At 41.9% G+C, this 25567-nt stretch overlaps 1 protein-coding gene across 7 annotated transcripts in view; it reads left to right on the top strand.

Moving 5' to 3' along the window:
* The first annotated feature begins 379 nt into the window (after positions 1–379).
* COLEC11 (collectin subfamily member 11) overlaps positions 380–25567 on the top strand; it is a 43743-nt gene continuing 18555 nt past the window's right edge. The window contains exons 1-4 of one of the 7 annotated variants that reach the window (XM_084623186.1): positions 380–737; positions 9243–9343; positions 11729–11884; positions 17515–17586. In XM_084623186.1, coding sequence (XP_084479312.1) covers positions 11755–11884; positions 17515–17586 — 202 coding nt within the window. In that variant the 5' untranslated portion in view covers positions 380–737; positions 9243–9343; positions 11729–11754. Of the gene's footprint in view, positions 837–9242; positions 9344–11728; positions 11885–17514; positions 17587–25567 lie in introns of all 7 variants that reach the window. The other 6 variants (XM_084623185.1, XM_084623187.1, XM_084623184.1 and 3 more) reach the window with 6 other exon arrangements.

Here is a 25567-nt window from a genome sequence, read left to right as displayed (position 1 = left end):
TTCTACAGTATAATTTCTGAATGTCTGTTCTACTCCTTCAACAGGCATGGAACTTCCCTTTGTCAATGGGTAATTCCATATGGGTGAAGAAAACAGGCTTGGAAGAGACCAGCCAGGTGGAGAATTGAGTATTTATGTTATTGTGCAGTGTGTGGAGTTTCTGCTCTTTAAACAGTGGCATGCTTTACTCCAGAAGTGAAAAATACTTTAGCCAGTTGCAAAAATAAGGGAAATTGGGATAGGCAAAGAATGTATTAATTACATACATTGGAATTTGAGTAGGACCCTTGACTCACCATCTTTTGAATATCAGCTGCTGAAATTCAATGCAGGAAAAGTTGTGCTCTGGTGGGAATGTGTGTGTGTGTGTTTAGTTGGATCTAAATGGTTACAAAGGGGTTCTCTGCTAGTGAGGGGGAGGGGACAGTGAGAGTGCATTCCCAAAAAAGTACATTCCCAAAATAAGCAGCTTACATCATAGACCTCTTCAGTTTTCCCACACTTCTTTCCTAATTATTATCCTGCAGGACAGCTGATCTATTTCAAACAGGAAGTTGTTTACAGATAACACTTGCAACTGTTCTGTCTGATTTGTTGAACTGTCGAAAAGCAAAAGACATCATCTTTTCAAATTAAAAACTGTCAGATTTCTGTAAACAGCAGCATGAGGGTCATCTGTGCAATTTCCCTGCAGGCAGAGTGTGCTCTGCAGTCCCCATTTTCTCAGCAATCATAAGGTAGGAGAGACTTTTGCGGTTTTACTGGTTAGAAGCATGTAAGGAGGAAAAAGTCTGGATGTACGATAGAGACTGGACATGTGAGTGGAAACATTCAAAGTATGTCTGACAACTGGTGTGGGTTAGCTGCAGAATAAGAAACAAAAGCTTGATGTACTGTATTCTGAGAGATAATGTGGACCTTACTGCTTGCAAAAGCCTGATTTAGCTGAAAAAATCCCTGTTTAACCTGGGATTTGTAACAGTGTCAAAGATGCTTCTGAGCAAGAGAAAGTGAACTAAAATAAGATTTTTAATTTTTGTTTGTTTGTTTTTAACAACTGAAATTGAAATGTATTAACTTTTTTATAGCCACTGGTTCTGATTTTAGTAATTTCAGCATAGCACGTTTGGTTAGAACACACATGATTTAATTGCCAGAGTGGCAAGAGAGAACTGGCTGTGATTCTTCGTAACATAATCAATATAGCCATTTAAGACTAGAAATGTGAAACACATTTCTCAGTCTCTCTGTCTGTTCTGGGGCACCAGAATGTCTTCATCTATTACGAATGATGAGTTTATAATATAGCCCCCAAAGCAAAGGATAGAAGACATGTGGCAATGGTGTCATGCTGAAGTAGACTGTAGAGAAGCGGTGTCCAATAGAAATTCGATGCTTGCCACACTGGTAGCCAGACTTGTGGCTTTGAATTTTAGTTATTAGCTACATTATAAAAATGCCACATGCATTAGCCACAATTCAATAGCCTATTAGCCACATGTGGCTAGTGGCGAACGTATTGGACAGTGCTGCTCTAGAGGATCCGATAATGACAGAATACACCAATGGCTAGTAAAGGGGTAACTCTAGAGATTGAGTCAAGGATAATTAGGACTGGGATTAGTGGTATATTGGATAAAGGGAAACTTTATTAAAATTAAAGGTTCATATATATGCAGCTTAAAGATGTGAACATTGTCTGTGAGGTTTGGGAGGGGAAACGTTTCTTACAAAATTGCGTGCCTAATTAGAGAAGTGAAATGCACCACTTTTTATTTTTCACTTCTCATACAAAGAAATAAAAAAAAACTCCTGAGATTAAATTATTACAAATTACTAGTTACTAGTTACTCTGAAAATGTAGCTGAAAGATAATAGCAATTTTTCCACTCTCAGCAGCTGATTTTTGGAGTATTTTGGTGTTAGCTATTTCATATTTACAAGCATGCTCCTTTAAAGCAGTAAAGATATTGGAGGATGTAAACCTGTAAGCCAACCATTGATTTAAAGAAAAGATCATTGATGTCATTTTTATGAATCAAATTCTCAATCCTTCTATGATATCACTTACTAAAAATGCCTGTAAAATTTTGATCAAGCTACCTAAATGTCTATTCTTAAAAAGGTATTGCATTTTAGTTTTAATGCTTTGAAATCCAGCTGATTTTGATTAGAACTGAAACAGATACCAGGCGAAAAGATGATATTGTGGCTCTGATTCTGTGAATATTTTCTTCCATAATCCTTTCATTTATAGTAACCTCAGGGATTACTTGTAAGCTTCTGGGGCAGAGACTGACTTTACTGTGTTTATTCAGCGTGTGACATAATGCAGTGCTGATGTTGGTTAGGGTCTCTAGACACTGCTGTAATACAAATAAGAAATTAAAAAAAATGTTTCTGACAAGAAGTGGGTGGCTTTTGTTTGTGGGGTTTTTTACGTTGAATGTGTCTCTCTAAGAATGTTTGATTGTCTTTAGATAATTCACCCTAGATGTGAACATCTGCCAACATAGAATCACCTAAAAATAGCATGTTCTGCATCACTAACACTTTTCATAGGAGTATGTAAGTCATAATCCAAATTCATAGCCAAACCTGTGGCTTTTCCTGATGACCAATACAGAACTGCATTGTGGAAGCAGCAGAGTCCAATCACATAACTTGTAGTGGGGTTACCATGTTGAAATCTCTCTGAATGAATTCACATAACTTTAAAAACTTCATTTTTACTCTACATTAGGATTGCTCAAAAGTTTTCAGTTTAAACTTTTTTTGGACAGAAAATTGGGTTTTTGACACAACTTTTTTTGTAAAGTGTCTTTTTTATGGAAAATTTTGTTAGTTTTCCTTTTAATCAAAATATTTCAGCCAAAACCCAAAAGTATTTTGGCTAAAAATGGAAGGTGTGGTTTGCTGCAAGTCCCCATTCTTCTCTATGGGCTGGGATCCCTAGCTGCACTACATCTCCTACACTACATCACCCTTTTGCAGAGGTAAACCTGTGCATTATGGGAGATGTAGTCCAGCTGGTGACCTTGGCCCACAGAAGAGAGTGGGGACGTGAGCATACTACAGCTCCTCGGAGGCATTACACCTCTTGATTTTGGCCAAAAGCTTCAGTTTTGCCAAAAACTCAACATTTCGTATGGAAATCTTCCACAAAAATATTTATTTTTTTCCATTTTTTGGTCAAATTTCTGTGGGGGAAAAATACTCTGTTCTACTCTCCCACCCACACTTCACCAGCCCCGCAAAAAACCAGAAAATTAGCCCAATTCTAGTCTTCAGCCATCTGCAAACTAGCCAGCCTCTGACATGTTAGCAGTTGAAAACTTCATCTGTGTTTGGAAAGCCATGTTTACTCATAGGCAGTATCAAATCCCAGTGATTATCATTGATTCACTCCTATCGATCTAAGGTACTTCTGTGGCCTCAGATCCTAAAGTGATGAGCACCTCACCATGATTAATTTAGTTATCTTCACATTCCCCTGTGAGGTAGGGAAGTGTTATCCCCATTTTACAGAGGGGGAACTGAAGGACAGAGAGAGACTGAGGGACCGATTTTTGAAGGTATTTAGGATTCTAAAGTTGTAATTAGGTGTATAGTGGGATTTTCAAAAGTACCTAGGAGCCTAACTCCCAATCTAAAATGCCATGAAGAGTGGGATCCTAAAGGGACTTATGGGTAGCAATGCTGAGCATCACGGAGCCTAGAAAATGAAAGGGACAACACTGTGATCCACAAAGCCTGAGTTGGACACCTAAGTTTCCTATACAAACATGGGTGGACAGAGATGCCTACCAATGCCATCTCCAAAAGCCAGGATGCTAGGTGGGGCAGAACTGCCTAAATTAGTCATGGGGAAGTGTTGAGGGGGGAGAGTGTGCTAAGCTCTTCCCCTCTCTCAGAGATAGGCACCTATGCCCAGACTGCAGGGAGATGCCTAGCTTTGCTTAGCATTACACGAACGGGAATGTGCCTCCTGACTTCCGTTGGCTTAGGCACCTAAGATATTTCTTGTGGGACTGAGTTAGGCTCTCCACACAAAACAGGGGGAAGAGGAGGTGGTGGTCCCCACCTGTATAACTCTTAGCCTAGCAGTTAGAGCACTTGTCTGGGATGTGGGGACCCAGATTCAATTTCCCCCTCTTTGCCAGAAGAGGAGAGAGGATTTGAACAAGGAGTCTTTTAAGAGTGCTCTAACCAGTGGACTTTGGAATAGTCTGATGTGGGGGCTCCCTCATTCTCTCCTGTTGAAACCATTCCATTGTGGATAAATAATGAAAGAGCGAGTGGAGTAGGGGGATTGGACCCAGGGTCTTCTACCTCCCAGGGGGGTGCCCTACCCAGCAGACAACAGCATCATTCTCTCTCTGGTGTTTGACACTTCTGTCATTAATGGGGTCACTGCAAGTAACCTTCTAGACCGAATCACAGAAGAGAAGGATCTCATAAAATGTATACAGGACGTTGGTAGGGTATGGCAGAAATGGCCAGCTGAGAGAAGAACCAGTGCAGATAATAAAAAGGGGCAGCACCCTATGTAACCTGCATTGACTGTGAGTAGAGCTCAAGGTGTTGGTTTTAACCTCTAAAGCCTTAAATAATTTAGGAGTGAGTTACTGCTAGATCACCTCTCTATGGTGTCGTATTCCTGCGCTTGAGCCCAGAACCTGAGCTAGAGCTCTCTGAATGTAGAAAGGAGGAAGCTGCTGGCAGCTGTTGGTTGTGTTTCGCTCTGCAGCCTTTTGGGGAGGATTTGAGACTAGAAGGGCTTAGTTTATTAATATCCTTATTTGCCGTGGAGTTTAAGCCATTACAGCTATATGAAGGGGTTGCCAACTCTCATGAATTTATTGTGAGAATTTGGAATATTTGGTAGTTTTTTTGAAAGCCTCAGCTTTCTTTTCTTCTCTTTTTAAATATAAGTTTATAGTACTTGGGGTTGTAGAGAAGCTTGTAAATATGACCTGAATGCACCCCAAAGGCTCAGCAATCAATGACAAACTAAAATAAATTGGCTTAAAAATCATGAGATTTTTTTAAAATCATGATTCTTTGCCACTTGATTCATGATTTTTGAATACTTGGGTTGGTAACAATGTAGATCCCTTCCAGCTGAAAGTGCCAAATTTCACACAGCTCTCCTCGATCTTGCTACATAGTAAAGAAACAACCTTTATGACAATGTATGACCAATATTTTCAAAAGCATCCATTAAACTGGACTGCCTCACTCTCTTGGTTCCTACAAATAAATGCAACTGGCTGCACTACCGAGGTCACATGCAGTCATTTTTACAGGGTTAGGGCATAACTGAGACAATGGGGGGGACCTGGTTTTCAGAAGCGTTGAGCATTTATAATTAAACCCCTGGGGAAGTTTGGGTGCTCAGCATAAAAGAAAATTAGATCCAATGTGTCTCAAGGTGCCTCCAAATTCTTGGAAAATTTAAATCCGGATCTGTATTTGAACTTTCCAGCTTGGGCTTACCTCTAGTTTCATAATCAGAATGGTTGTATACTGTGTTCCCGCTACACTGCACAGTTGCGTGGTCGCCCAGGAGTGAATCAAGGGCCGTGCACTTCGTTAACAGAGCTGCGCACAGTGGCAACGTGTTCAGGTGCCCCTCTCCCTGCAGCTCTGCAGCTGCGTTGCTCCTCTGCCTTGAAGCTCCTGGCCATCTGCTCCCGGGATCCTCCTGCTTGCTGTGCAGAGTAGGGGATGGAGGATGACGTCAGGATGTCCCCCTCTCCCTGCTTTCCTCCTGCCCATGCACCCCATCTCCACAGAGCAGGAGACAGGGCTCAGGAGCAGGAGAGCTCAGCTGCTGCAGTCTGAGACTTCGGGTTTGTGTGCCTTAAAGAGACAGTGCATGGTCTCCCATAGACTTCCCCAGCAGCCAGCACACACACAATCTCTGTGTGTGTGTGTCACGCATATGCAAATGCGCACACGCACTGTGTGTGTGTCTGTCACACACGAACAATGTCTCTGTGTCTGTCTCATGCACATACACACGCAGGCTGTCTGTCTCACACTCGCACACTGTGTCTCACACACACAAACTCTCTCTCACACACACACACACACACACACACACACACACACACACAGTCTGTCTCTGACACACTCACCTCCCAACACATACTTGTGTTGTTGTTTTGTTGTTACTGCTTGGTACTTCCTGCAATGCACATATATTCTCTGTAATTTTATTCTTTGACTAGTCTATGCATTTCATAATTTTATTTCTCTCTTATGCTTAAATTTAATTAGTTGAGTAGTGAGTTCTAAAATGCCTAACCTGTCCTGTCTGGAGTAATTATCCCTATGGTAACTTTTAAAAATATATATATATTAGATCTAGGTTTTTTGCTTCTACTGGTGGCACATGTCTGCACGTTACCTCGATATTGGTGCACCAAAACAAAATTCATTCCACACATGGATGAAAAAATTAGAGGGAACATTGGACTTGTACATGCTTTGGGGAACTGGATCTACAAGCCAGCAGCAATGACTAAAATGGCAAATTTGTTCACAGTTCTCAGATCTTGAAAGGCAGAGCACATTCATTGTCATAGGAATTTCTGTAGGTTTATGCAAACCCTAAATTCAAGAATATACAGGAACAGACAGTCTTTTAGTTGCCCTATTGTCCAGGCAGTGGCTCCAGTCAGCACAGATTTTATTCTAAGACTCTTAATTCTATGGCTGTAGTTGGGCAGACTCGTTGTCAATTCCCAGGCCCATTTAAGGCAAATTGGGACCACAGGCCCATCCTTACGTGGATTCCCCAAGGACCAGCTCCCATACTGTGGCCCTGTCCCATGCTGTGGCCTCATCCCTCTCTGGGATGGTAGTTGCAGGGGCCATCTACATAAGCTGTGTGATGTGCTAGTTCAGGGGCCCACCCTCACTTTTATTTGGGTTGGTTGGGGCTTCCTCCCCTCATCCTGAACCACAGCTCCCTCTCTTCAGGTGGGCATCATCCATTCCAGAGGCAGGAAAACTCAGCTCCCACTCACTGAGGTGAGGACTCTGTGTGTGTGTGTGTGTGTGTGTGTGTGTGTGTGTGTGTGTGTGTGTGTGAATGGGGGCACCACTTGACACCGCCCAAGTAAAACCATAATGAGATGACAGCGACACTCACCCTTTGTTCCACCAGATTCTCGTTCTGGGATGGTGACAGTAGGGTCACACAAATAGCAGCAGATTTCAGCACCAACAACCCATTTAAGATGGGTTTCAGAGTAACAGCCGTGTTAGTCTGTATTCGCAAAAAGAAAAGGAGTACTTGTGGCACCTTAGAGACTAACCAATTTATTTGAGCATAAGCTTTCGTGAGCTACAGCTCACTTCATCGGATGCCATCATCCAATGAAGTGAGCTGTAGCTCACGAAAGCTTATGCTCATTTAAGATGGGTGAGGGCAGTTCATACCTCTTACATTAGTTTAGGCTATCTGCAGAGGCAGGTAGATATCAGTGCCTCAGTTATACTCAGGTCACATTTCCAAGTCTTCTCTCACAGTCATGAAGGATAGAATGAAACTTAGCTGCTGATATCATCACTTGACCTCAAGAATATACAGCAACAGACAATCTTTTAGCTTTCTTATTGTGCCTGTTGGTTCAGGTGTTGACTCCAGTCACCAAAGATCTGGAGTACAAAGTGGCTGTTGGGCCTTGCCTTAATCTGGCCTCTGGTCAGTTCAACAATGTTTTTGCAGGAGGCTCTCCTAACGAAGGTCTCTGCCTCTGTGGTTCTCTGATGGTCTCTCGATGATCTGTTATTTGGAAACTTGAATAAGTAAAAATGTTCTCCATGGCTGAGACAGTTTCCCTAAAGTTCCACAAGTCACAAAAGCTCTTCTAAAGTTGTGTTTGCTTCCCTGATTGTATTGCTTGGTTTTTTTCTAACTCCTCTATTCCTATGATGTTCCAGCCAGTACTTTGTTCCACATCACCCTGCTTAAATCTTTCCCTTTTGAAATTTTTTTTCTAGCCTACTGCCTTCTTTTTTGGGGGTGGGAGGGAGGTGGTAGCAGGGAGAGGATGGGATTATTTTTGAAATGATTAAAAATAAGAGGTTTAGGAAACATGACCAATGCGGAAAGGTTGAAAGAACTGGGCATGTTTAGAGAAGAGAAGAGATGGCTGAGGGGAGACATGATAGCAGTCTTCAAATATGTAAAAAGTGGTTCTAGAACATAGAAATGTCCAAACTGGGTCAGACCAATGGTCCATCTAATCCAGTAAACTGTCTTCTGACACTGGCCATTGCCAGATGCTTCAGAGGGAATGAATGGAACAGGGCAATTATCGAGTGATCTATCCCCTGTTGTCCAGTCCTACCTTCTGGGAGTCAGAGCTTTAGGGATATGCAGAGCATGAGATTGTGTACCTGACCATCCTGACTAATAGCCATTGATGGCCTTATCCTCCATGAATTTATCTAATTCTGTTTTGAACCCAGTTATACATTTGGCCTTCACAACATCCTTGGCAACGTGTTCCACAGGTTGACTATGTTGTATGGAGAAGTACTTCCTTATGTTTGGCTTAAACATGCTGCCTATTAATTTCATTGGGTGACATCCTGATTCTTTTGTAATGTGAAGGGGTAAATAACACTTACTTTATACCATTCATGATTTTATAGCTCTCTATTATATTCCCCCTTACTTGCCTCTTTTCTAAACTGAACTGTCCCAGTCTTTTTAGTCTCACCTCATAGGGAAGTTGTTCCATACCCATAATCATTTTTGTTGCCCTTCTCTGTACCTTGTCCAATTCTAATATACATATATTTTTTGAGATGGGACAACCAGAACTGATGCAGTGGTCAAGGTGTGGGTGCACCATAGATGTATACAATGACATTATGATATATTTTCTGCCTTATCTGTCTCTTTCCTAATGGTTCCTAACATTCTGTTAGCTTTTTTACTGCTGCTGCTCATTGAATGGATTAAATTATCCATGATGACTCCAAGATCTCTTTCTTGAGTGATAACAGCTAATTTAGTCCCCATCATATTGTATGTATAGCTGGGATTATGTTTTCCAGTGTGCAGGACTTTGTACATCAACATTGAATTTCATCTGCCATTTTGTTGCCTAATCAACCAGTTTTGAGATCTCTTTGCAGTCAGCTTTGGGCTTTACTATCTTGAGTAATTTTGTATCATCTGCAAACTCTGACACCGCACTGTTTACCCCTTTTTGCAGATAATTTTTGAATATGTTGAACAGCTCTGGTCCCAGTACAGATCCTTGGGGGACCCTGCTATTTACCTTTCTCAGCTGTGAAAACTGATAGTAAATAAAGGGTAAGAATAAATTATCTTTTAACCAGTTACTGATTCATGAGTGGACTTGCCCTCTTATCCCGTGACTGCTTACTTTGCTTAAAAGCCTTTGGTGAGGGACCTTGTCAAAGGCTTTCTGAAAGTCCAAGTACACTATATACACTGGATCATCCTTATCTACATGTTGTTGACCCTCAAAGAATTCTAATAGAGCAGTGAGGCATGATTTCCTTTACAAAAGCTGTGTTGACTCTTCCCCAACATACTGTGTTCATCTATGTGTCTGATAATTCTGTTCTTTACTATAGTTTCAACCAATTTGCCTGGTACTTAAATTAGGTTTACCAGCCTGTTATTGTCAGGATTACCTCTGGAGCCTTTTTTAAAAATCAGCATTACATTAGCTATCGTTCTGTCATTTCTGGTACTGAGGCTGATTTAAGCGATAGGTTACATACCACAGTAAGTACTTTCATATTAGAGAGCCTTCAGAACTCTTAGGTGAACACTATCTGGTCCTGGTCACTTATTACTGTTTAATTTATCAATTTGTTCCAAAACCTCCTGTGCTGACACTTCAATCTGGGACAGTTCCTCAGATTTGTCACCTAAAAGGAATGGTTCAGGTGTGGAATTTCTCTCACATCCTTTGCAGTGAAGACTGATACAAATAATTCATTTAGCTTCTTTTCAATGGCCTTGTCTTCCTTGAGTGTCCCTGACCGCTTGCCCCTCCCAGGATATGGTAGCCTATGCGGGGGAATAAGGGAACCCTTTTGTGCTCTTATTCCTCTGTGTGGAAGCATAGCCAGGGTCACATTTTAGCCATTAACATTGTGAGGGTGATTCAGACTGTATGCTCATTCAGTATTTAGCCTCCCTGCTGAGATTCCCAGCAAATGTACCATTTCTGATGGTGGGGTTTATAATGTGGATTGCATCTGTGACTGGATTGAGACCACCTGCTTATTTCACATTGGCTACTGAATACAGCAATCACATGGCAGGGACTTTCAATTACAATCCCATTAGGCTAGATTTAAATTGATGGCATGGGGTGAAAGACTTCATGTCCCATTACTGATCTTTTGGGCTACCCCCATGATAGCCTCATATCAATTTGTTCAGTCTAGCCATAAACCTGCACACAAGTGTGCAGTGGCTAATGCAGGAGAACCAGAATTGGTGACAGACATCTTCTCCATATCTTGATGCTTTGATCTGGTTTTCACTTTCTCCCTACTCCTGCTACTACGAAGTGCTAAGTGCTACTGAAAGGAAGAAATCAGGAGGACTGTGATAATTCTTTTCTTTCCTGAAAGAGCATTTTTGCAGTCCTCTTGTAGATCAGCTTTTGGTGACCTATTCAATCAAACTATATTTCTGGGCAGTTTCTTTTCCCAAAGGGTCTACCTACAGCATAACAGTATGAAGCCCGTTCCACTGACAGATTTGTAGGAGGCTGTGATTTCCATGAGCTAAGGGCTTGTACACACTACAATTGATGTTGGTGTAATTTATGTCACTGGGGGGTGTGAATAAGCTACCTCCTGAGCGATGTAGGTTACACCAAACTACCTGCTGGTTTGGACAATGTTATGTCAATGGAGAGCTTCTCCCACGACATAGCTATCGCCTCTCGGGGAGGTGGTTTTATTATGCCACTGGGAGAGCTCTCTTCTGTCAGCATAGAGCATCTTCACCACACACGCTACAGTGGCACAGCTGTACTGATGAAGCTGCGCCAATGTAGCACTTCAAGTGTAGACTAGTCTTAAGTCTCTTTCCAAAGTTGTTATTCACCCTGCTCAGGTGTAGATGACCTCCTGGATTTATTAAAGACTCTGGTGTATTTACATTCCATGATGAAATTGAAGAGATAAGGGCTCTTGCATCAAACACTGTAAAGATACCAGTGGCAGCTATCAAAGCTGTGAAAGGTAAAATTTATGCATTCTCCTACCCTGGGCTGTCAACTCAGATATTTGTATCTTTCCATGTAAATCCCTGGTACATTTCTTCATTCAACATTGATGGTAACCTCACCTTTAGTGGGCATCTTTTCCATTGACAGATATGGAAAATAGAAAATAAGTCTTACGTATCAGTGGTCTTTTTTTGTTTTGTTAAGAGAAGGGAATTTTTTACCATCCTTTTTACCTAATTTGTCTTCTGAATTTTACCTCAACCAGTGTATTCTTAAAAGGAACAGCTGAATGACCATAAATCCCTATTGTATTGTACAACATATGTTTATTAGGCATACAACCTGTACACATTCTTTTCATGCTATTTAGACTATAGTACGCACAAACATACTCCATTCGTGGTGCCACACTGCATGCTCTCAGAAACTATTAGAAGCCTTTGGAATTCCCATGACTGTTTATTCATTCTTTTGTTTAGGAGTCAGTGACCTGCAAGCACTCATTATGAAGAGAGATCTGTGTTTTCTGGTGACTCTAATTAGCCTTGCCTTCCTGTCACTGTTAAGATCTGGATATCCTCAACATATTGCAGAAGAGTCCTGCTCTGTTCAGATTCTTGTTCCAGGCCTCAAAGGTAATGTTTGAGTCTCTCCCTCTGCCTAAATAGTAATCTTTTTTTTTTACAGGTTTATTTGAACCAATGACAAGTCATATGCAATTTCTAGCAGGGACTAACATCTCTACAAGGTGCCTTATAATTGCCCTTTCCATAGTAGGATTTGGAATAATTTTCCAAACATGGCCAAGCACAGTCTGTAACATGATTTGTGTCCATTAAAACAACATGGTTACAAACTGCAGGCCTGACTCTGCAAAGCCCACTCATGAGGAATAGCCCTCGTTACTAGATGGGTTTTCCTTATGACTTCAGTGGGTTTATGCTCATGGGTAGTACTCAGTGTACATAAAGGTTGCAGAATCTGGCTCTGTGTTATGACTGTCTAGAAAACATTTTATAAGCCTTTATTGCCCCTTTGAGAGGGACTACTTGGAAATAATCAATAACTCTATATTTGCTAAACTGAAATACACTTTTCTTTGTGGCAAACTCTGAGAATGCTGAGCACCTTCAACTTCCATTGACTTAAATGCTCAGTGCCTCTCAGAGTTTGGCCAGGTATGATTATGAAAATAAAGCTGCCTACTATTTGCTCTACATTTTGGCCAAGAATATTGCCTGATACAGATGGTATGACAAAATATTGGTCTCTTCATGTAAAGGAATACCTTGGCATCCGTACTTTAAATAGCACAGAACTTCTAACTTAATTCTTGTTCTGAAGCAGTAGCATGTATTGCCAACGTTGTACCTAATGATCCAAATTAAGGGTGTGTGCGAAATCTTGGCCCAATTGAAGTCAATAGCAAAACTCCCATTGACTTTAATAGGGCCAGGATCTTGCCTGAGATGTATGTAAGGATGCTATATGTGCCATTCCTAATAAGTGTGTGGCAAGAGACTCTGTGAGCTATAGACCAGGAACAGTTAACATATCATCAGCTGACAAACTTGCATTATCTAAAAACTATACAATTTATCAACATATTAAACCTTAGTTTTTCTTGTGGTTGTGCCTCTATTGTCAAATGATGTCACTCATATAAGATGGCTGCCACCAGCGTTAAGAAAACTCTTTTTTTTATTTTTACTGGACAACTGAGAAATGCTTTTCCTTCAGATTGCTGACCTGAGAACAAGGGTAGAGTTTTCTTTTCACGGGCTGGCCCCTGAACTCTTAGCCATGTTGACACCTAAGGTGGGGATGAAAAGTCGAGCAGTGTTAGTTTGATGCATTCAGACAATCCATGATTTGACTGAGCCTTAATTGTTTCCATTCATCTCCCATCTTTGGTATGTATCTCACACAAATAACAGCATTATCAAATTTATTATTGCATAGCCTAGTGATAGAGAAGATTGATCAAGTGGTCAGAACGCAGCATGGGGAACTAGGAACTTTAATCCTGGTTCTGTTGTTGACTTTCTCTGGGTCCTTGGGCCAGTCCCTTAGTCTCTCTCCTTTCACTTCCCCATTTGTATAATCAGGGTAATTCTGTGTACAGACATTCACCACCTCACAGTAGCGTTGGGAAGATTAGTTAGTTAATGCTTATGAAGCACTTAGTGCCATCTAAATGCTAAAAGTGCTATTATTACAATGTAGAACTTTCCCAGCAATAATTCTGGCCTCTTTTTTTAGTAAGGCAATCAGGAATAGAGCCATAAAACAATGAGGAAGCTTGAAAACCAGAATGCTTTAGTGCTTTCACTCCACCTAATTAGAAACAGTCATTGACATGGCAAGGGAGATTGATGTACAATTTCAGTGAAGCACATAATGACCTGCTAAGCTTAATGTAAAATCTCTAAAAAGCCACCAGTGCCCAAACTAAACTGTCAGGGGACTGACTGTCTCAAAGGCGTGGTAGTAATATACAGAGCCTTTCATCTGTTGGCTCCAATCCAGTGCATGTCAGGAATGACCAAGATTTCCGCTAAACTGAGTATATGTATGGCCATATGCCCAAAACTCAGCTCGTGAGCAGCATTCAGCTCTGCACAGAAGCAACACTTAAATACGCCATAGCTCCTCCACTGCTGAGCTGCCACTGATATCTGTGGCCACAGTGGAACAAAGCATCTCATAATGGAGCCCAACACAGCCAGCTGGGCTCTGACTGCCTTAGAAGGATGTCCCAGAAGATCTCCCATTCCTGTTCCTTACTGGGAGCTTATACCTGAAACATGTCTGTAGCAGGCTTTGGGGAGAATGGGGAAGAAGAGAGGTTATGGGGAACAGAGGAAAGAGATGTTGGGGACCCTGGGAAGTGGGGAATTGGGATACCCTGGGAAGGGAAAGAGATTTCTAGGAGGGGTAGAAAAAAAGATAACAAGGGAGACTTAGGAATGGACAGAGAGAGCATAGCATGCCAGAGGCACCAAGTGAGATGACGAGAGGGAAGGGGACGCAAGAGATGGAGAGGCACTGAGAAGTGTGTGTGTGTGTTTGTGTGTGAAAAGAAACATACAAAAGAAGAAGGAAAGAGAGGACCCAAAGAAAAGAACAAGGGAGAGAAAATGGGAACCCATTGAAGAAGAAAACGGAAAATAGAGAAGGAAGGAAAATTGAAATGAAAATAAGACTGGAAAAAGAAGGGAATAAAAAATAAAGTCACACACCGATTTATTCATTCATGTACTTACATCTTAGGTTTGCTTTTTTTTTTAAAAAAATAAACCTAATGAAATAGACAAGATGATATATCCTGGGACCTAGATGGGGGTGGGAAGAGGAAGGATACTGTGGTTCTGGGAGTCCACATGGCACAATGATGCATGCTTTAGAAATCCAGAAGTATAAGATTAATAATTGGAAAAGAATGATAGTACATGAGAGAAGAGATGGAGGATTCAGACCGACTACATTGCTCATTCAAACCTCTCTTAAAACACTACTACTTCTGCCAGGCCCAAAAGAAGTGAGTTTTTTATTATTCTGGAGAATAAATATATATAAAAAACCACCTGAGCTATTCTAAGCTTTGGATTTGCCAATTTGTCCTGTCTTCTGTCTTTAAGACTGTAAGCTCTTCAGAGCAGGGACTGTTTAATATTCTCAATGATATGTCACGCACAAAAAAAGTTGACATGAAATACATAAAAATAATTATCATAATCTTTCTTCCTGTGTATTCACTCAGTTAATAGTTCTACTCACATATAGGGCACGCTGGTAATGACAGAAAGTTATCACCAGCTAATGGGTTCTCCATAACCTATGTGTTTATTATTACTATTATTATTCGTATTATGGTAGAGCTTAGAGACTCCAACTGAAAACAGGGGATCTCCTTGTACTAGATACTGTACAAACACATACTGAGACATAGCTCCTACCCCAGATTGCTTACAAGGCAAGGAAAAGATACAAGGAAGTGGAAAAAAGGCAATATTATTATTGACGCCCCCTTACAGATGGTCAAACAAATAGAGGCAGAAACTGAACTTCGATAGTCTAAGTCCTAGTCCAGTGTCTTAACTGGAAAGACCAGTCTTTCTCTCTTTGGTGGTCTTAGTCCGCATCACAAAACCCACAATAGTATTAGGCGCTGACTGGCACATCAGGCAGTCTGAGAGGAAAGCCAAGGACTGAATGGGCCTAGAAACTGATGTATTCTTTCACCCTTAGAAATGGTCCCTCCAGGTCAAGGTCACTGCAAGGAAACCTGCTACTGTTGCCCTCAAACTAGGAAAAAAATGCAGACAAGCACAATTCCTGAAGCAGTCGTGATCTATCTTAGTGACCCCTGATGCATGGCTTTCACTCTGGAGTGACTCATGAAGTAATAGGCTGTAGTATCTTGCTCTGCGTCTCCACAGAAAAAAAGGCTAGAGGGAAAATACTATCAAGATTTATGTTTGGCAAGTAAGGAGTCTATAATCATCTCAACGGGGGGCAAGGGGGAGGGGAGATAGTAATATGGAGCCTGTTGGCTACTCAAGGATAAAAAAACAGAAATTCTTTAATGTGCCAAAGACAAGTAAAAGTCACACTAATTATACCATTAACTGTGAGTTGTCAGTAGTATTTTCTTATGGAGAGCAAGGGCCTCCCCGTAGCTTTGACCACCTGAAGGTGGCATTGGAAGATGGTCAGGAGCCTGAATACGTTAGTTGGAGCTGCTATCCTCTGGAGGCACAGGCAGCCTTAGAATTCTGAATGCTGCCCTCGAATAAGGAGCAGAGGCTTGTGGAGATTGCTGCTTTCAAGTATGTGAGACTCCATTTTGTTCTCGGCAATCTTTCTTGTCTATGCACTTCCTTATGGTGGCTGTGGTTTGTGTTAGAGAACTCCATGACTACACGTGGACCATAAGCTTCATGTTGGCTACCCTGCTTTACATACAAGATAGGGAATTATTGGGAAACTTATCAATATTCATATTCCTGGGTCCACAGAGTATGATGGCAACAGCTTTGCCTTTAGTTTCAAGATGTCAATTCGTCTCATTGTAGTCATTGACATTGTTTTCTTTTATGTTTGTGGTTTTCTTCTTTTTCACAGAAGCTTTTGTTTTCTTAGCTGGGACTTTGTTAAATTGATTATCGAGATTCTTAGTTATTTAATTAGTACAGATATTTGAATTGTATTTTAAGTAACGAAATATAGTAGCGGGGGTACAGAGCAAACCACTCAACCACAAATACCTAGTTAATGAAAACAAGACAGCTTACGTTTATTAAGGCTGCTATTTAAATATGAAGAGTCTATATTTTATGCCCTGAGCTACTTGAACATGAATATAATACATAGGGGTTCCAACTAAAGAAATTAAGAGATGCAGCAAATTATCAGGAATGAAGGCATTTCCTCCTACAGGTCCCAGTCTATCATTACTCAGCAAAACACTTAAGCATGCTTAATGAGACTTAATATATGCATCAAGTTAAGCATATGCTTATGTGCTTTGCTGAAGAGGGATGGATTTAAGCATGTGCTTATGTGCTTTGCTGAATTGGGACGTAATACAATCATGCAGTCAAAATGATATAAGATTGATGGTGCTGATGTACTACTGGATGTGTCTTTTGTGTCTACTCATGTGAATAATCTTATTGGCTGCAGATGAATAAGGGCTGCAGAATCAGAACTTTGGTTTCGGCTATGTCTGCACTGCAAATTACTTCAGTTTAATTTACGTTGCTTAAGGGTGTGAATAATCCATGCCCCTGAGCAATTTGAGTTATACTGACCTAAGCCATGGTGTAGACAATGCTATGTCAATGGAAGAGATTCTCTCACCAATATAGCCTACTACGTTTTGTGGAGGTAGGAATTATTAAGCTGACAGGAGAGCTCTCTCCCATTGACTTAGTGTCACTGACTTCACCAGAAGTGCTAGAGCGGTGCAGCTGTACCTACCCTTAAGAGTCAGTTATGTATTCTCTGCCCTTACCGTAGGTATCCATGTGACTGGTTAATAGGCTGTATCATGTTCTTCATTCAACACATGAAGGCTACCAAAGTCAAAATCCTCCAGCTTTTTCCTTAATGTACATGTGGCTTTTTTCCAAAGGCAAAACAAAATGAAGTTCCTCTAGTCATTTATTACTGATGGCTATTCAGACTGACTGAGATATCTATAGGAAGTGATGGATCAATATGTTTTATTCTTTCTTCTTCTTTCCTTTTATATTAATAGGGGAGGCTGGAGTAAAAGGGGAGAAAGGTGCTCCAGGGCGTCCGGGGAGAGTTGGACCTTCAGGAGAAAAAGGTAACTTGGTTAAAGAAGATAGACTAAGAAAGTTATTCTGGATCAAAAGTTTTCCTGGTGGATGATGAGAATCCTTCTGTTTTTGCTAAAACTAAGGCTTCCCTGGCCATTTCCCTGTGACCTACAGACCCCATTTGGAGATTGTGTCTACCACCTTTCTGGTCAGAGACTCATTTTGGAACCCTTTAATGCTGTTTCTTGATTTGCCAGAGGGATCCCAGTTAAGAAAGACATTACATTATGTGGCCTCCATGTTATTCTTAGCTTTTGCTGCCTGGGTGGTACCTGCAGCATATCAGTGTGAGGAATTAGCACTAGATCACTGAAAAAACAAGTTCAAAACCTGCTTTTCAGACCCTGTTCTCTACTGCTGTTTGCACACACACGTGCATGCCCTTTTGACACATTAATACCTGCAAATACAGGTGTTAGAATTTTCACAGGCAAAAAACGTTTTGACACTTGTGTGACCTTGGGTGAGTTACACACTTCTTGTGTCACAGTGTAGCCCTCTGTAAAATGAGTACACTAATATTTGTGGTGAAGGTCATTTAATTAAAGCTTATGAAGGACTTTGTGATCTTCAGGTGAATGACATTTTATAAATACATAATTATCAGAGCTGACATTTCAACATTTGATTTTATCCTGAAATGGCATTTTTGATCAAAATTAAATATTTTGACATTCCAGAAATAAAAATGTTTCATTTCAGTTTATTGAACTGACCTGAAATGCTTCTTTTAAAATAATATCAATATTAAGCTGCATTTCCATCTGGTGATGCATCATGTGACTGCCATGATACATTATGGCAACTGTAGTCAGGGAACCTGATGCACCCATTCTCTATTGTGGGCCAGGCTTCCTGACTGGACTACATCTCCCACACAATGCACCAAAACTCATGTGACTGCCATGATGCACCATGAAGCTCAGCCTACATGAAATCAGCTCATTGCCTTATGGGAGATATTGTTAGACCCTGCAGGGCTGGAACCTGGAAGGTTCAGGACCGCTGATGCCTCTGTATTGCCATGGGAGGCTTAGGCTAGGCTCCCATGGGAGGATGCTGTGAGGCTGAGCTTGGCAGGAAGTACTTCCCAACAGGACTGGAGTGGTGGCCCCTCACAGCCCCCTGATTGGCTGATACCAGTATATAAATCAGGAAGCCATGAAGGGGAACTGTCTGAGCAACAACGTAGACTCCCTCACCCATTTCTGCTTCAGACCCTGATTGTGATAGGCCCTAGACTCTGATTTCTGACCCTGGTTTGTCCTCGACTTTGCTATTCGATTGCTGTCTGTAACCTGGTGCCCGACCCCAGTCTCCTGGTAACCTGACACTGCTGTCTCCTGATGCTTGACTCTCAGTTCACCCTCTGGCCTGTCTTGGACTCTGACCTCCTGGTACCTGATTCAGCCCGACTAATGACTCCTGCTCCAACCACTCAGTCTCACTACCTTCTTCCTGGTTGTGACAGATCTAATCCTTCAGGGAGTCTGGCCCATAAGAGAGAATGGGGCCTGGAATTATAACTCCCATAAGACAATTTGCCATTAGTTAGGTTGTTTGCACCCCTACTGAAAGGCTGTTCCAGAACCTCACTCCTTTGATGGTTAGAAGCCATCTCCTAATTTCCAGCCTAGATTTCTTCTTCTAATTTTCAGCGTAAACATTTTGGATCAGTTCAGAAATCCATGTATTCAGATTTGGGTCAAAATGACCTGAAATAAAATATTTCATTTAGATTTTCCTGACTGAAAATAATAATAAAAAAAAACCTGTCAAAATTTTTGGAGAAACTACATTTTCTGATGGAAAAGTTGTTACAATAGAAAATTTCTGCCTCGCTCTAATAATTATAATGCTTTTTCATTCCTGTGTGCCTCTGCAATTCTGATTTCATGCTGGGCCTGGAGGAGGAAGTGCTGAAATAAAAATACCTTGCAAGAAAAAACATCAAAACCAGCAAGAGACAAAGGAAAATAGGAGTTTCATGGCCTATGTATTGGTATTTTTCCAGATGATGCTTCCAGAATGACTGAACAGAGGCAAAACCTTTTACACCAGTCAAAAAAATTAAAGAGCAAGACATTTTTTCATCTCTCCTTTATCCAGTCAGGTTCAGCAAAGTAGATCGTATTGGATGTATTCTCAGAACACCTGAAGATGGAAATATTTTGTTTTAGCAAAGTATGAAGGGTTTATAAAACAAACTCTTATGTGAAATGGACTCTAATTAGCTCATCTTTTCATTAATATTTTATAGTTTTTAAAAATTTGTCTACATTAATTGCTCTCCACAAATGCTTTTTTCATATGAATATAGGTTGCTATTTTTAAAATGTGGAATACATGATACAAAAATTATTCAAGGCAATTAAAAACCCTTTATTAGAGGACCCCCCCCCCAGTAGGGTATATTTGGTTCACCAGGCTTTAAGAAGTGCCTCACTAGCAAGGAAGCAATCCTGATTGCAGACAAGCACTCCCTGTGCATCTGCTGCCTCAGGGAAGGCCACATCCAGCAAAAGTGTGGTCTCTGCCAGCAAATCCAGCCACGATCTTGTAAGGGCAGAGAGCTCTGACAGAACATTATCTTCATGGAGGCGGCTCTCAGGCCCTCACAGGATCCACACCATGAGTCACCTGGCAGATGTCAGTCTTCCCCACAGCTCTCTACATCTAAAGGCTGTGGGTCAAGGAAAAAGATTGCTGCCCCCTCTCACAAGTCATCTAAGAAAAGAGCAGGCAGTCTTCATACTGAGCCCCGAGATAGCTGTAAGTGGTCCCCATCTCGCTCGGTATCTTTGGCACCATCGGTACTGAGACCATCTCAGTCCAGTACCCATTGCTCATGGAAACCAACAGCAGCCTGTTCCACTGACATGCTCATGGATCCTATGGGCATGGGCACTGGGGAATGGGCACCGAAGGACAGGAGTAAGCAGTCAGCTAAAAAGGAGCTCCCAGTATGTGAATCTACATTGGTACCATCATCATTGCCTCATCCAGCTCCGGAGAGACCGGTACAGATAAGATCCCTGTCTCCCCCAGCACTGCCCCTAACACCGGGGTGGTCAGTACTGGCGAACCAGAGGAGGTGGTGTCACAGTACTCCTCTCAGGCTCCATATGGTGCTCAGTACCAGCAAGGCCCATGCCCGCAGATGGCCCCATCACCACCATTGTGGTATGGCCACCCATGGGCGGCACCACCACCAGGCTCTATGCCACCATCATCCCAGTGGTCTTATTGGGACCCATGGGCAGCATATCACCAAAATGCCTCTCAGGCTTTAAACCTCACCCAAGAACCCTCAAGGCACACCACCTCAGCTGCAGCATCCAGTGCTTTGGAGCCTCCACAAAATATCATAGAGGGACAGGAGGGTGGGGCCAAAGAGGCAATGACACTGAGGAGCATATCCTCCTCCTCCCTGGATGAAGCTGTCATTGCCTTCCCCACCATCTCTGGTGGACAACTTTTGTCTCTTCCAGGAATTGGCAAAGACAGTTGCAGACACTCTCCAAATACTCCTGGAAGAAATCAAGGATATTCATCATCGGCTCCTTGACATCCTCCATTCTTCCTCCTCCTCCTCCTCCTCCAAGATTGCCCTCCCTATTAATGAGGCCACCTTAGACCCGGCAAGAACCATCTGGCAAACCCCAGCATCGGTAGCACCAACCTCCAAGTGGGTAGACAAAAAATACGATGTCCCCACGAATGAATCTAAATTCCTCTTCTCCCACCCCCTCCCCCCCGCAACTCCATCATGGTGGACACCATTAATTCCTGCGGCTGCCAACACCAGTCGAGGGCCACTCCCTAAGATAGAGACTGGAAGCGCCTAGCCATGCTTCAAATCCATATCACCAACTACCAGGCCCTCACAGCGAAATATGATTATATAAACTATTCAAAACTGAATTACTTTATTGAGCAGATACCAGAATTGCATTGTCACCAATTTAAGGCTATTATCCAGGAGGGCCAGTTAGTGGCAAAGACATTGCTGTATTCTGCCTTTGATGCGGCTGACACAGCAGCTAGTGGTGATGCGAGGGCGTCATGGCTCCATCTGTCGGGCTTCTGAAAGGAAGTACAGTCTCCTGTTGAGGCCCTCCCTTTTGAGGGCACAGAGCTCTTTGCAGAGAAGACTACTGCTCCCTTCAAACCCTGAAGGACTCTAGGGCCACTCCCCAGTTGCTGGGCATCTGTGCACCAGGACAAAAAAGACTATTTAGTCCCCAGTCCCTGCATAGACCACACACATTTCAATATCAACTTCATTGCCACCATGAGTCACAAAGAAAGAAAGGAAAATTTCCAAAGTGCAGACCAGCTGGACCACAATCTTCTTTGTCCCAGCCCTCTATGTCCAAACACCAGTTTTGACGGGTGGGTCAAGGAGCTGTTAGACTGCTCCCCCCAACTGATACAGCCGATAAACGCTTTACACCCATTTGGCCACCAATTGGCAACATGCTGCAGTGCCTGGGAATTCATAACATCAGGCCAGTGGGTCCCAGAGATCAATCAAACTGGGTGCACCATACATTTTACTTCCCTACCATCTCCACAACACCACTATTTTTTTTCCTATGGGTGCTTGAGCCCCTCACCATCCATGGAGTTAGTACGTATGCTGCTCAGGAGTCACCTACAGTGGAGCACCCATCGGGACACTACTCGAAGAAGAAGTTACTAACCTTGTGCAGTAATGGTGGTTCTTCAAGATGTTTGTCCCTATGGGTCCTCCACAACTCACCCTCCTCCCCTCTACTTCGGAGTTCTTGTCTATTGCTTGGCAGTAGAGAAGGAACTGAGAGGGGTTAACCTGCATGTGCTGACTAGCCTCGTGGCAGGGCACAAGTCTAATCACCTTCTATGATGAGATTACTGGTTCTGTGGATGAAGGGAAAGCAGTGGATGTATTGTTTCTTGACTTTAGCAAAGCTTTCGACACGGTCTCCCACAGTATTCTTGTCAGCAAGTTAAAGAAGTATGGGCTGGATGAATGCACTATAAGGGGGGTAGAAAGTTGGCTAGATTGTCAGGCTCAGCGGGTAGTGATCAATGGCTCCATGTCTAGTTGGCAGCTGGTGTCAAGTGGAGTGCCCCAGGGGTCGGTCCTGGGGCCGGTTTTGTTCAATATCTTCATAAATGATCTAGAGGATGGTGTGGATTGCACCCTCAGCAAATTTGCAGATGATACTAAACTAGGAGGAGTGGTAGATACGCTGGAGGGCAGGGATAGGATACAGAGGGACCTAGACAAATTGGAGGATTGGGCCAAAAGAAATCTGATGAGGTTCAATAAGGATAAGTGCAGGGTCCTGCATTTAGGAAGGAAGAACCCAATGCACTGCTACAGACTAGGGATCGAATGGCTAGGCAGCAGTTCTGCGGAAAAGGACCTGGGGTGACAGTGGACGAGAAGCTGGATATGAGTCAGCAGTGTGCCCTTGTTGCCAAGAAGGCCAATGTCATTTTGGGATGTATAAGCAGGGGCATAGCGAGCAGATCGAGGGACGTGATAGTCCCCCTCTATTCGACATTGGTGAGGCCTCATCTGGAGTACTGTGTCCAGTTTTGGGCCCCACACTACAAGAAGGATGTGGATAAATTGGAGAGAGTCCAGCGAAGGGCAACAAAAATGATTAGGGGTCTGGAACACATGACTTAAGAGGAGAGGCTGAGGGAACTGGGATTGTTTAGTCTGCAGAAGAGAAGAATGAGGGGGGATTTGATAGCTGCTTTCAACTACCTGGTTCCAGAGAGGATGGTTCTAGACTATTCTCAGTGGTAGAAGAGGACAGGACAAGGAGTAATGGTCTCAAGTTGCAGTGGGGGAGGTTTAGGTTGGATATTAGGAAAAACTTTTTCACTAGGAGGGTTGTGAAACACTGGAATGCGTTATCTAGGGAGGTGGTAGAATCTCCTTCCTTAGAAGTTTTTAAGGTCAGGCTTGACAAAGCCCTGGCTGGAATGATTTAATTGGGGATTGGTCCTGCTTTGAGCAGGGGGTTGGACTAGATGACCTCCTGAGGTCCCTTCCAACCCTGATATTCTATGATTCTAAGTGCATGTGTGGGCCTAACAGACACCACTACTGAAGTTCTTCAATCAATAGCACAGGGATGCAAACACACCTACGGTGGAGCACCCATAGAAACACACCTCTCGAAAACCATTGTTACTGCACAAGGTGAGTAACTTCTTCATCTTCTGCCATCTGGAAGGGACACAAGGTTATTCTGAATTTTATCCAGAATAGTCTTTAAGCACATGCTTAACTTTAAGCATGTGTGTAGTCTCCTTGGCTTCGGTGCAACTACTCCTGCATGTAAAGTTAGGCACACGTTAAGTGCTTTCCTGCCTCTCAGAGAGGAAGTGTGAATGGAACAGCAGTACCAGCAATAGTAGGTGAGCTACCTGTGGATTCTCTCCCAATAAGAAACAGATGAGGTTTGTTTAATGAACTCTTGTGCTTGCTGTCATTTTTCCAGGGATTGGGTCTATTTATTATCTAGAAACAGGGACTTTAAGAAAAACACCAAATATTGCAAGACTTGTGGTAAAATCACAAGAGTTGGTAATACTGAAATAGCCAACACATGGCCGTTTTTTCCAGTATTCTCCCACCTAAGTTTTTATCTAGTGCTAAGAGCTGGTGATCACCTGGAGGATACTTATTTATTTCATATTATAGAAGTGCTAAAAAAGCGTGTCCATCCACATGCTCTAAGCTATTAAGTGTTCCACTATCTAAAGAGCTCAGCCTGTTATTGGAGCAGTAAACTTTTTAGCTCCGTCTTTAACCTCTTTGTGGGCCTGATTTCGCACCATCAGAGACCATGTAGGTGTTAGATGACTATGTCCTTTAATTACTAAGTTATACTATAATTTTTAAGCACATTTGTACTGAGTTTTATAGTTTGTTATTCTTTTGTGACGCACAGGCATTAAGTAAAAGAGAGGCGTTTTCAATTTTTGGGTCGCCCAATAGGGAAGACTGTCAGTCAAAATCTTTACAGTAGTAACACTGTTAATGTTTGTTATATTCTGATGCTATTTAAGTAAGTGGTGGCTGAATTGAGAGTGTGTATGTAATCCCTTTGTAGTTTTTGCAGTATTTTTCTATTTATAATATCACTGTGATCTCGAACATTTCTGTAATTCCTTTTGTGCCCTCTATCTGTTTTATTTGTTGGACAAGTTAATTCTAAGATACTGTAACTACTATCTTTGGGTTTATAAGTGTTCAAAAATCAATGAATAAATAAATTAAATATGTAAGAAATGCTGTCCTCCTATTTCTGGCCTGATCAGAGGGAGGAAGTACTGGGAACTTTGTGAGAAAATCTCTACTCTCGTGATATTTGCAGCCCAATTTTGCAGAGCCAAAAGATTTTGATAATTCAAATAAACAATCAGATGTTTGGATACTTATCTAAAATAAACCCAAATGCTAAGCTGTTTGATGTTTCCATGTCACTAGACGTTGGTTAAGAATAAATTCATGTTACTTTCCTCATTGCTTTTGATTATTCTGCAAGTAGATTACCACCTGTATATCAGCATTTTATAAAGCATTGGGTAAGATTTAGATTAAACACAAATCACTAGAACAATTATAATCAGTCTTCCAAAGTAATTTAAACCACTTCCAAAGTAATTTAGTAATTTAGATATAGTATAAGCAAGAGGAAACTATTCTGTATAAGAGATTCTATGACTGACGATTAAATGTCATAAGCCAGCTTCTGTCTTTGAATGAATATAGGCCTCTACTGAAGTTATGAAAACATTGCATGCATAGCTGAGAGAGAATTTAGCCTTAAATTATGGTTCACAGGTGAATAATATAGTAGAAAGGATTAGCCTTCCACTTGAGTTTAAATCCTGATGACAGTTACAAATGGAAATGAGTTAGGTGACCTCATCAAAGTCTCCTTTTGTGCCCATTAT

Source organism: Lepidochelys olivacea, assembly GCF_965140295.1.
Source record: "Lepidochelys olivacea isolate rLepOli2 genome assembly, chromosome: 3".
In the NCBI taxonomy this organism is placed as follows: domain Eukaryota; kingdom Metazoa; phylum Chordata; order Testudines; family Cheloniidae; genus Lepidochelys; species Lepidochelys olivacea.
Note: the sequence above shows the minus strand (reverse complement) of the source record. Positions and strands in the feature narration are given on the sequence as shown.